This window comes from Dermacentor andersoni, chromosome 5 (genome assembly GCF_023375885.2).
Source record: "Dermacentor andersoni chromosome 5, qqDerAnde1_hic_scaffold, whole genome shotgun sequence".
In the NCBI taxonomy this organism is placed as follows: Eukaryota; Metazoa; Arthropoda; class Arachnida; order Ixodida; family Ixodidae; genus Dermacentor; species Dermacentor andersoni.
Window position 1 is genome coordinate 19,089,868 of NC_092818.1, and position 12,711 is coordinate 19,102,578.

General features: G+C 42.9%; 2 protein-coding genes across 3 annotated transcripts in view; one reads left to right on the forward strand and one right to left on the reverse strand.

Moving 5' to 3' along the window:
• Positions 1 to 2,542: 2,542 nt before the first annotated feature.
• Positions 2,543 to 12,025, reverse strand: Cdk7 (Cyclin-dependent kinase 7). Its single transcript, XM_050177411.3, has 2 exons — positions 11,342 to 12,025; positions 2,543 to 3,101 (listed from the first exon to the last, which is right to left on the reverse strand). Exons 1-2 carry the CDS (start codon positions 11,846 to 11,848, stop codon positions 2,553 to 2,555), a joined length of 1,056 nt encoding a protein of 351 aa, XP_050033368.1. The 5' UTR covers positions 11,849 to 12,025; the 3' UTR covers positions 2,543 to 2,552.
• A 308-nt stretch (positions 12,026 to 12,333) lies between these two features.
• The window catches only part of LOC126529852 (ankyrin repeat and SOCS box protein 16-like), a 90,822-nt gene continuing 90,444 nt past the window's right edge, over positions 12,334 to 12,711 (forward strand). Inside the window, exon 1 of one of the 2 annotated variants that reach the window (XM_055070135.1) lies at positions 12,334 to 12,709. In XM_055070135.1, coding sequence (XP_054926110.1) covers positions 12,576 to 12,709 — 134 coding nt within the window. In that variant the 5' untranslated portion in view covers positions 12,334 to 12,575. The remainder of the gene's footprint in view (positions 12,710 to 12,711) is intronic. The other variant, XM_055070134.2, reaches the window with a different exon arrangement.

Consider the following 12,711-nt stretch of genomic DNA (forward strand, 5'->3'; position numbering starts at 1 on the left):
GTTTGAGAACCCTGCAGGCAGTCATTTAAAAAAAATAGTTTGATTATTAGATGAGAAAATGAAGGTCCAAGTATCAGTATTCGAATTTCGCGTCGAAACTCCAGCGCCGGTACGTCAGCGTGACGTCAGGGATTCCAAAGTATGTTTTCGCATTTGGGCCGCGTTGGCTGAATAAAGGTTCCCGAAACTTGCCATGTTTAATATTTCGTTCCTTTAGAACACACTGTAGTCAATCTGTACCGCTATATCTAATTAGTAGGCCCTAGAAGGTGCCATCAAAATCCAAGACGTCACAGCCCCCGGGTGCGGGAACTTAAGTAGGCGTCGCCCCCCATATATCGTTCTTGCGCTTTTTCTGGCTTACCAAACGTCTTATCGTTGTAAGAGTGGTGTTTTTGGTGTTGTAGAATGGTAATTTACGGATGCAGAAGAAATCGTTTTTCACTTTAGTGTCCCTTTAATATTAACCCTGGAAAAGCTAAAGTAATAATTTCAAAGCTAGGAACAAGACATTCAACTTTAAACAAGATGTTTGTGCACAGAACATAAAATCGACATTGTTGATGAGCACAAGATCCTTGGTGTAACATTTTCATCTCATCTAAGTTGGGATTCTAACAAAAACAATTTACGAAAGAAACTTTCTTGAACTATGCGAGTATTATCATGTTGTTGTTAATTTCTCCAATATAAATAAAAGTTAGAATATATCACACACTATTTCAATCACACATGAACTACTGCAGTTTGGTTTAATATAAATAGAATACTGCTTTTGCAGAAGAAAGGAATCTGTCACATTGCCAACTTTGATTATTTATCTCCGACCTCCACATACTTTTGCACTTGTAGACTAACTGAAGTCCAAGATATGTACGAGTTCCGCATCATCCGTTCATTTTACATCTGCTCTTCTGCATTGAAACACTTCATTCAGACCACTACAAAGTCATATCAATGTGGAAGAGCGGCTTATACCCCATTTACACACCACCTATAAATGCCAGTCTTCGAAACATAATGTTCCATTTACTCCAAATAAATATAAACACTTAGACAAACCCATGGTAAATATATTACGTGAAATATTTCTGAACTACTAATTTATTTATTCATTAAATTATCCATTAAAATGCAGTCTTCATTCGCAACCGACTGTGTTCTACATAATAAGTTACTGTGGTTTCTGATGTCTTATACATTATTATTCTATTCTTGTTACTTCTATTGGTGTTACTTTATCCTATTGCAGTTAGTTCTTCTATTAGTGGTGTTTTAATTTCTTTCTGTTAGTAAAATTAGAGTGTTATGTATTATTGTTGAATTGTGCTTTATTAGCTTCTTGAATTAGCTTGTTTTGCATTAAACGAGAAGAAAGGGTGTTGACCGAGGGGCTCGAATTTTATTAGTCATATCATAAGAAGCCAACAAACACTGACACCAAGGACAACATAGGGGAAATTACTTGTGCTTAATAAATGAAATAAAGAAACAATAAATTAATGGAAATTAAAGTGGATGAAAAAACGGCTTGCCGCAGGTGGGAACCGAACCAATTTCGGTGTCAGTGTTGGCTTCTTACGATATGACTAATAAATATTGGGCCCCTCGGTCAACCCCCTTTCTTCTCGTTTATTACATAACGAGGGTTTCAAATCCAGCAACATTGATGCCTTCAGGCAGCATGTCTGGGTTTATTGACCTGTTGCCTTCACCCAAAAAAACGATCACATTCTTGTGACGCCTGAGGCAAAAAGGACGTTCTAGGTCCGCCACCAAGGTCTGTGAGTGGTGGCGCTGGCCAACACTCCCAGGGTTCTACTAGGACACATAAATAACCAAGAAAGTGGATGGGAAAACGGCGCCACGGTAGCTCAATTGGTAGAGCATCGCACGCGAAATGTGAAGGTTGTGGGTTCGGTTTCCACCTGCGGCAAGTTGCTTTTTCATCCACTTTCATTTCCATTAATTTATCGTTTCTTTATTTCATTTATTAAGCACAAGTAATTTCCCCTATGTTGTCCTTGGTGTCAGTGTTTGTTGGCTTCTTATGATTTGTTTTGCAATGTAACACAAATGCATTGTTTTATTTTTCGGTTCTACAAGTAAAGTAAATACTCTTAACTGATGTATAATGATATTCTACTGTGTAAATAACTTGTTCATTTCATGTATGATGCTTTTAAACCTCTGTTATCTATTTACCTGTCCCATGTTACAATGTGTGTATGTTCTCATGGGTTCCGTCAAACTGTTTCCTTGCAGCTTTTAGCCCACGAGTCCAGTCAGGATAATTTCTGGTAAATAAAGAGAATTTATTTGAACAAATAGTTGGTTCTATTTCAGGCAGGCTTGCTTGGACATCTCTCATGATATCTATGTTATGACTGAACCAAGGCACGACAAACAGATGAATGTCGATGGCCCTGGCTCATAAGTGCTTTTGGGAATAAAAACTAGACCTCATTCTAAGCCAGACACATGACACGTCCACATGCCACAGCACTCAAGGCTTTGCACAAACATCACAATAGAGAAAACATTGACAGTCATCAGAAAACAAGTTTTTTAATAACGCTAGGGTCATCACCGCCCTTATGGGCTCGCTTCAAACCATGGTTGCTGTTGCCATTGCCACTGCTGCTGCTGCTGGTGGCACCACCGTTTCTCTTTTGCATGACTGCGGCTGGCAGCGGCAAGTTGGGTCCCTCGGTTGGTGGAGGGCGATTGGCAAAGTACGGCATCTGCAGAGCTTCTGCGCAGGTGCAACGAGACAGTGGATTGATGGCCAGCATGCGTCCGATCACCTCGAGGAGATCGTCTCCGGCAGCGGTGAAGATGTGGCGGAAGGGCGTGCCAGGAAAGCTGCGGAACTGCACATAGTCGGGCAATGCTGGCATGCCGGGCCAGTCCTTCTCGGAGGGCGTACCGAGTGTCTGGAAGATGCGGCTCAACTGGTCCAAGTCGGAGTCTCCGGGCAAGAATGGTACTCGCAGGAGCAACTCGGCCAGAATGCACCCGACTGCCCACATGTCGATGCCGGTGCCGTAGATGCGTGCACCAAACAGCAGCTCCGGTGCACGGTACCACCTGGTTACCACCTGCAAGCAATGATTCGTTCAGTTTCTGGTTTCTCATACTGCAGTGCGAGCTTGACAGTGGCAGTCAATCTTTTGTGCATAAGTGCACACAGTCTCCCCTACCCTTATCGTTTTTCAGGGTGTCTATCAAGTTGACATTTCCCAATTCCCTGAGTTTTCCATGTTTTCCCTGAGTGCATTTGCCAAATTCCCTGAGCGACACAGAACATTGTTCTATGTCAAGAGATGGGCTGACACCATGTCATCCGATGGTGTCACTCTCTAGTAAGCATGCTAAAATTTTTTTTTAATGACTTAATCCAGCTTGAATAGTAAGGGGTAGTGTTTATTTTATTCAAAAAGAAAACAGAAGGAAGGAGTTAGTAAAATGCACAGTGAAAAAATAAAGATATATTGGAAAAAATGCATAAAACTCATAGTGAGACATTCTCGAATACGAATAAAAAGGAGATGCACACAGAAGCAAATATTTTCGAAGATGAGCTATTTCTATCAATTTTATCCCAAAGTGCTGGAGACTCCACATATAGAAGGCAAGTCAAGGTTGGAGAATGCCTCTGAATTTTATAGTGACCCATCGTAAATACATAGTAACTAATATTCATTAATTGTACAGTCAGTCGTGCTACGTTTCTTCAATAAATATATTGAATCACCCACTCAAATTACTTGCAAAGGTTACTTATTAGGCCCAAGCATTACAACAAGGGAGAAATAATCTTTTGTGATTATATTACCCAAACACCCAACTTCGCTTTCAGCAAGGCATTACCCTCTTTGAAGGGACGTGAAAGAGGGCAATACCTTCATGAAAGCGGTCGTTTGAAGCGATACATTTCACTGAGAAGTGGAATGGGTGTACACCCGTGAGCAAAAGTATACGAACCAGGAATTGCGCGATAAAACAAAATTTTTCCTCAGCCTGTGAATGCAACTTGAAAGTGAGGACTACAGCCCAAACTTAACATTGTGAACTTTCCAGTCTAATTCTCAATTTCAGTTTATGCGTGTTAATTGCAAAGAAATTTAGTTTTTTCGGAGACCCTGTGGTCCGTATACTTTTGCTTACGGGTGTACCTTAAAAAGCAAAATGCGCAATTTACTCAAAGCCTAATGTTCACTGTCTATTCCTTGTAACCACTACACAGTAATAACGAAAATAAGTTGCATTCGCAAATGTTATGCCATGAATGAAGGGGATATTACGAGATTCATAGTTTGTTTCTCCGGTGTTCTCGGTGAGCTAAACAAGGCATCTTGTTTATTTCTAGGGGAAATTAGGGACAAGGTATGGATAAGGTGTAGGCAATGCTCCAAATGGGTGGGTTAAATGCACATTTTCAAGTAGAATAGGTATGCAAGTGATCCATAGCCTTATTAGCCTGTTTTACGAGCGGTGTAAGACTTAGACGGCTCCGCTTGCATAATTACAATAACAACTGAGATAAAATTGTGCGAACATAAGGGGAACAATACGCCAAGTTTACGTGCGATGGTAAATGTGTGTTGATCAAATACAGCATCAAAAAATTGTGAACAAGTGTTTGAAATTATCACGCTACTGCTATTGTCTTAAGATAGTTTAAGATACTTTATACGTTGAAGGAATAGGCAGCATTTCAAGTGGAATGTGTCGCAGAGCTTTAATATTTCTGGGTTACTGAGAAGGGTTACGAATAATCTTTGTACCCTCATTTTCTTGTTGTTACTTCATCATGTGCGACATATTAATTTCGGCTGGTGTTCTCACTGAACTAAAGAAGGCAGCTTTGTTAGGTTTGGTGACTGTAAGGACAAATTAACGGGTGGTGTGTAGGTGAAGTTCAAAAAAGATGGCTTTCGTAATAAATTACGTATGCAAGCACTCCAGCGTGTTTGAGCGTGTCTAACGAGAACAGAAGAATTAAGCCCTCTGCTCTGGCAGCACTATAAAAGCCGCCAAGACCAAATTTAGCGAACATTGGTGGTGCCCAATGGAAACTTCCCGTGTGAAGTGGTTGGATCAAATACAGCCTTTGTAAAATTTTCTTATTCAAGCATTAGAGCGTGTGATATGGCCGCTATCAACTATGCTTCCCAGTGTCTCAACATAGCTGTAGTTTACAACAGGTTCATATTTTGTGGAAAGTGGAGGGGGGCCATTGTAACTGCAATGTGTGACAAAATTTTTACATTCCTGGCCCGGTTAAAAGCGTAAATAATAATGAGCCATCGTTTTTCTTTCCTTATTTTCATGCATCATAACACCTTCCGTCTTTGTTTCAGCGATGTCCTCCATGAACTAAACAATACATTTTGTTGATATTTGGTGAAAATAAAGGGCTCGTTATCACCAATATGTAGGCAAACTTCAACGATAGAGAACTAATTATGATATTTTTAGTATATTATGCATGTAAGCTATTCGGAGCTTTATGAATGTGTTTTGCAGACAAAGAATTTATCCAATTGCCCTTGAATAACTATGAACTCAACAGATATCAAATCTAGTGGAAATTGAGTGTGTGGGAAGGGTGGGGGGGCGTTATAAAGCACTAAAGCACTGCATACCCTCCTCAGCAGTTGTAGTGGTAGTTTTTAACAGCTTCACTGGACGTCCACTGTTGCCGGGCCGGGATGGCGAGTCCATTATTTTTATGTGTGTGAACATTACAAGTAATTTATGTTGATTGGACGTCGTTGCGTATAACCTCGACAGTACTATTACCTAGTGATACATTTATGTTGTAGACTTAAACAGCAAGCACAATTCTTTGTTGAATTATTTAAATTCTTTGTAGCAAATCTGCCTTTTTATGTACGCTGTACCGCTGCTACTGGGCATGATCCGAGACCACTGTGGGTGCACCTCATTGCCTTTTGCCCCTGTATCATCTGGAGATGTTATATAGTTGCAAGAGATAAATGCAAATTCAGCTCATTTTTCGGGCCCTCATAGTTCACCATGTGTGATTAATAATAATAATAATAATAATAATAATAATCTTTATGTCTCTCTTTTCACAGAATACAGAATGAGAGTGGACGTAAGGGTAAAAGCCATATGCAGCGGTTTGAAAAAACCCCATTACGCCCCACATGGCAGTATGACGAGGAAACAGCTCATGACAAACGCAGAGAAATACTGGAAACATTGGAATACATTGCGAAATTTGTGAACGTACAAGGGCAAAAATACAGTAGGGATCAGTAAGAAAATATACGTACAAAGTTGAGAACAGCCTTAGTGCATTTGTTAACATTGTGTAATGTAAGAAACAATAGCGCGACATACAAAAAACAGAATAATTAAATGATCGATAAATAGGTCCCTGTCGGTTAAACATACATATAACAGAAGCATTTCCAGGCTATTTCACTTACTGTAATAGTATTTGGCAATATATATATATATATATATATATATATATATATATATATATATATATATATATATAACAGAGAGAGAGAGAGAGAGAGCGAAAGGTTTGACCGTCTGCGGTATGCCCCCCCCCCCCCCCCCCCCCCAGCTCTAGAAATAGTTGGTACGCCACTGCATGTCTTTTACTGTTTTACTGCCGCAGCACATCAGAAAAAGCTCTGAAGGCCTGTCAGTACACTTATTAGGCATATCGGTCCTCATCTTGTGACAGGAGGCCGCGGGTTCACGCGTGTTTAATTAAGGAATACATACTGTGTCCCGTGACAATTGCCCCCTTCCCACGCTTGTTGAGCTTCACCGCAATAATTTGCGCACGCTTCACCGCGTAATATTGCTGTTGTGAGGCGAAGCTGACTTTCGGCAACCAGCATTATGCAACGCGTCGTGCTTCCAAGCTTCGAAACCAATCGCGAGGACCACAAAGGCGGAGTCGGTGCCATTGAAGACAGCGGAGAATTCTTTCAACGAGAAACAGGGCACAGAACGGCAAGAAGCTTAATAGCGAACGCAGAAGCGACTAGGCCTAGCGTTGCTGCGGTGGTGGCTACGGCTGCTAGCGGATCTGCGTGCGAGAGCGCCGGTTCGAGGAGCGACGAAGTAATCAAAATGGCGGCGGTGGTGGTGGTTTTATTAATGCCGTTTCGGACCTGCCATGACGGCAAAAAGTCCGGAAAATCAGATGGCGAAGGGTTCTTGCATCTGAAATTTCAGACGTTATTATACATAGGCTCTATGGGGTACGCGGTGGTGCCGCGAAGCTGTCCGAATTATCGGGCATCCGGAAAGTCGGTCGTTGACTAAACACTGGCAACTCCTCCTACTCAAGCCAGCTTTACCGCGACTTTCTTTCCCTTTCAATAAAATTACGGCTAATTTTGCCTGATAGAAGCGCAAATTCCCTGAGTTTTTCCAGACTATTGAAAATCCATGAGAATTCCCGGTTTTCCCGGTTGGTAGACACCCCGTTTTACTATTGCCTCTTTCTATCCTTTTCTCCCATAGCCCACCCCCCTCTGGTAGCCGCTGTACAGATGCCAGCAGATAGAGCTTTACATTACAGTGTGGCCAACAGAAATTCCCTCAATTCCTATCCCATAGGACAGGCGATAGAGGACCACTTACTACTAAGTGCTTTGAGGAGCTCATTAGGTACTTTTGAAGAAAGGCTGCCCCACCATGTCTGTTCTAGAAAATAAGTTTGTATATTCCAGACTAATGTGGGCTCTACCCCTTCATCAACATTTTAGACTGTGCAGTGCTTACCGCTGTCTTATTTTCACACAAATTCCACAAGGTAACATTTCTTGGTCAGCCCTGTTCAATAAATGACATGGCATTTTTTAACTGCCAGCTCCACCTTCAAAATAAGTAAAGCACATTGTTGTGTGTGCATTTCACCATCAGAGAAGCAAGCTGTTCCTTAGGCTTAGACCGGTTTCATTGCTTATCAGCAATTCCAATTGGGAAGAATCAAACAAACAATGACGTCAAGTGTTCAATGATGCAGGCGTAGAAGGGCAACCATTGTAGTGAAATATGTGTGAAAACATAGCAATAGGCTCCTGACACTGCCAAGGCAACGTGTCGGAGCAAGAACTATCAGCGCCTCGTGCGGCAAATTGAGTCAACACAGGCAAGGAGGGACCAGTCTGCCCACGTTGTGCTGGCATCGAAAATGCATGCATGCTCTTGCTTAGAGCAACAGAAATAACGCGAATTTTGCTTTGTGACTCCAACCCAATAGCAAAATTATTCGCTTTCACCTATGACAAATGTGTACCGCTGGACATGTCCTCAGCATGAACGAACATGTCCTTTTTTTTTGTGTGTGTGCTGGAATAGCAACATTCAAAGCAATGGAAACGCAAATAAAGTGATTCTTCGGATGTCGCCACACCGTATATGAAGCTGTGCTTTGACAAAGCAATTCAAGAAAGTCTGTGAGCACAACTCAACTTATGTTTGAGCAGCTCGCTCTTTCTTGGCACTGCTTTGATGCTCTTGCGAGCCTTCAATTTTCACTTACGTTAGTGTGCGCAAAGTGATTAGCCGCTTATCGAGCTAATTCATGCAAAGAGGTAATGATAAAGTGTGCCCATTATATTCACACCACTGAAATGTCAATGCTCTGGGCTCTGCATGAAAATGAGCTGGAAAACTGACATAAACCCGTATTTTTGTAATACGGGCCACCTCACAATGGACATCTGGAGCATTGTTATTACACATTGCAGTGCTATTGCAAGTTGGTGACAGGTAGCATGCAAAGCTAGTTGAAAAAATATGAATGGAATTAAGTCGTCTCCAGTTGCAAATCAGAGTGAATCAGTCCAGTTATCCAGATACCACCGTTCCATGTGAAACAGCACCTCCCAGGTGCATACGTTCACTGGATGCTGAAGTAACAGGAGCCTAGCCTGGCCGCCAGCTCAAGAGCAGAGGCAATGAAACCTATGAAGCATCGGTGGAAGAATCGAGCGAGACATCAGATCGCCTGGAGCAACGATATACAGAAGATGTTAATCCCAATTTACTAAACAATTTTCTCGTCTGAACACGACAACGAGGACCTCTTAGCCAAGCCTCTTTGGACAGGCAAAAGAATGACACAAACGTCCGGCAATGATATAAGGAATGTCAACATATGAGTACCAGTCACAGTCACTGGTGATTTGAGGACTGCTGGCTAAACAAGGCCCATGATGCAAAATGGAAAGCACAAGTGTCGACTCACGTGTTTCAAAAATATTAATTCTGTTACTGAACACGCCATATACCATGCTGGGCCCTGATTGGTTCCAAAGTCGCGAACTGCACTGTCTTACAGGGTCCGCCCAATAGCAGCGCTTCTGCTGCGACAGGTGGCGCCAAAGAAGGCCTTGTCCTTTTTGTCGACTTCAGGTCAACTTAGGGTTCATGGTATCTGGCTGCCACTTTCTGATCACTTTATAAAATAAGGTGATTTGAGGCCTTCTAGTGCATGTTGTACAACGAAAAAAGCATCAAAATGAGGCTTGGAATGAAAAATATGCGCCATGTTAGTGTATGGAACAGTAATAATGCATAATTAGTGCAAGAAACACCAAGGATAAACCTAGATGTGCTTGTTCAAACTGTGCGCGCCTAAAACCGGAACGAGAAGTAGGCATTACATTAAGAAAATTATGGCCGCAGCCTAAAAAATGTGGGCTGATTCCGAAGGTGGTGCAGTCTAAACAACAAACCACATGGTACACTAATGCACCCAAGAAGACCTTGTCTTTCTTTGATGTCAACCGCTGTTGACTCGCCCTTTTTTTATCTACACGATTCCTACACCATTGTAGTGTCATTACTGCAAGGGATGAGGGGTGCACAGACAAAGACCACATAGTTTGAATACATAGCTGGGCCAATGAACTGCGGGAGAATCAAAATGCAAAATACAATATCTACTGGCATAATAAATACAAAATCACAACAAAATGCAAAATACAATATAAAATGGCACAATTTGTACAAAAATAAAAGTATACTATCATAAGTTACGATATGCAAAATCTTTTCATGTGGTTAGACTGAAAATGCATGGCACTATTTATTTCGCTTAGCCACAAGCAATCTTCGACCACGCTTCTTCAGCCAGGGACAGTTCAGAGCTCAAAAGAGTTGAAATTGAGAAAGTGGCTTCCAGAGACTAGGTGGCATTCACCTTTATTATTATTTTTTACTATAACTTCAGGAGTGGGTCTGTGGACAAGACTTCATGGTGGCAGCAAAACCTTACAGGGCAGTCGATTGGGAGAACTGCGACTGCATGCCCACCTATTCGATGAGTGTAATGAGGGACCAGGACAAAACATCATCACAACATTCAACACAGGATGACCAAACAAGGCTCATTGCCTACATCAAGCAATACCTAGCCCCCATCGCAAAGAAGACTGACAAGCCCCCGGACATGGACCCAACACAATCCAGACATCACCATGCCACCGCCAAGGAAGCCACAACAGGCAACGTAAGGGTCCCCACATCAGTGTTAAGCATCAGCATAAAAATAAAGCTTTCATTCAGTCTATAGCATCTCTTTAAGCTGGTCCAAAGAAATAAAGTGCTCAGCTTAATATACCATGTTGTGAGCATCTGCCACACTGGCTGTGGATTTCTGCTGCCGAGCAGTAGTTCGACTCTCAGCTCCGGTGGCTGCATTCCAAGGGAAGCACAATGCAAAAACGTTTTGGGTGCAAGTCAAAGAAACCCAGGCGCCCCAAATTAATCCACAGTCCGCCACTATGGCATATTTTCGTGGCCTGTATGTTACTTTCGAATGTTAAGCTCCGACAATTAATCAAACATAGATATCCAAATGCCATCATGGTCAAACACACAGGTCAAACCCGCAGCTTCCGGCATTACTGCAGCTATGCTCCCCATGAAAGCCACGATCTCTTGAGCTCCTGGCTTGCATGGTCAACGGATCATGCAAGTCACAAGCTCCACAATAACAAGTCAACGGGATAATAATTCTGTTCGTCTGTTGTACATGAAAACAATACTGGAACCATAGTGAGAGATGGGCAAGTTCGGCCATCCTGATGGCAACACACAGGCGACGTGGTCGAAACCCGAAAGTGGACAAAAGAACGTAAACATTCTTTTCATACTATTACTCCGTGTTTTGTCGTTGTCGTGCACTTTTTATCCTAGATGCTATTCCTTCGAGTGCAATCACAGCTGTAGCTTTGATAGAACGTGGTGAAATAATTTTGCTGCGTTTAAATGGCAAGGAACATTTTTGTTTCTCTCTTTCTTGAAAGCTTCCGGCGACTGTTCATACCTGGTGGGTATAGATGCGTGTGGGTGAGCCGAAGAACTTGGCAAGGCCGAAATCGGCGATCTTGAGCACACCCCGGTCATCGAGCAAGAGGTTGTTCGGCTTCAAGTCACGGTGTAGAATCCAGTTCATGTGCAGATATTCCAGTCCCTGTAACGTTTGCAGGGTGTAGGACTTGATGTGGCCCGCAGTCAACACGATGCTCGTGTCCTTGATTATGGCTTCCAGGTCGGTTACCATGAAGTCGAACACAAGCGACACGTTGGACCGGTGACCGAAGACATCGTAGAGACCTATGATATTCGGGTGAGAGAGCTCCTGCAGCAGCTTGATTTCACGCAATGCCGTCCGGTTGATGCCATCTTTAGCTTCCGCTCGTGTTCCTAGCTTGATTTTTTTCACGGCGACTATCTCGTCTTTGACAACGTCCCTCGCCTTGTAGACTGTGGCGAACTGCCCCTCACCGAGGAACTCGATCTTCTCATACCTCTTTGTCCTGTCGTCGGACATGGTTAAAGGCGACACGAACCGCGCATAAATATAACTTTGCTGCTGCTAACTTTATGGCATGGCTAGCAAAGCGGCTAGTGCTCGTAATCCACACAACAGCATTTAACCACGATGTGCCGGCGCAAACATCACTCGCCATCAAAACACGCATGCAACGCACGTCTACTTGGCTTGCGGATTGTCTGCTAACGACTACTACCGCACCCAACTCGAGAATCGTTTCGTATAAAACCTACAAAGACTTATAATATGTATAACTATGCATATTTTTAAAATAAAAATAATCATAATAACATAATTTGTTTCATAAATGTTCTACAGCACCATAAGTGCGCGCCATGGAGGAATATGAGAATATGAGTGTAGGAGCCGTAGGAGAGTGCCAGTGTGCTCATAGTGTGCCATGAGTGTACCATGAGTGTACTCTGGTGCACTCTGGTCTACTAGAATGGGGGAGTGGGTTCAACCATAGAGTTTCGTAGGGTTCAACAGAGAACCACGGCAAGCGGCGAAAGTAACTAAACTAGCTCCGGCTTCCTTTCTTTAGATCACTATCACTCCATACATGTGAAACTGAATAGGAGAAACCGGTGCTTGGAAACGCTGTCACGCTGTTACGTTGTCGCAGGTCGTGTGCGGCGGTGTTTTCATTGGGCACGTCGGTGACTTGCTGCTTTACCTACTGTAGAAACGTTAGTTGGGGTGTAAAATTGTGCCGTTATCGCAAATGGCGTCGCTGGATGTGGCCGCTATGCCGGCGTGGATGCCTGCGAGCGACTTGGAAAGCGCTGCTTCTTTTGATGTCTACACCGCAGCGAGTTTTGGCGACGTGTCGCGTCTGCGAGACCTCTTGAACACGAGGC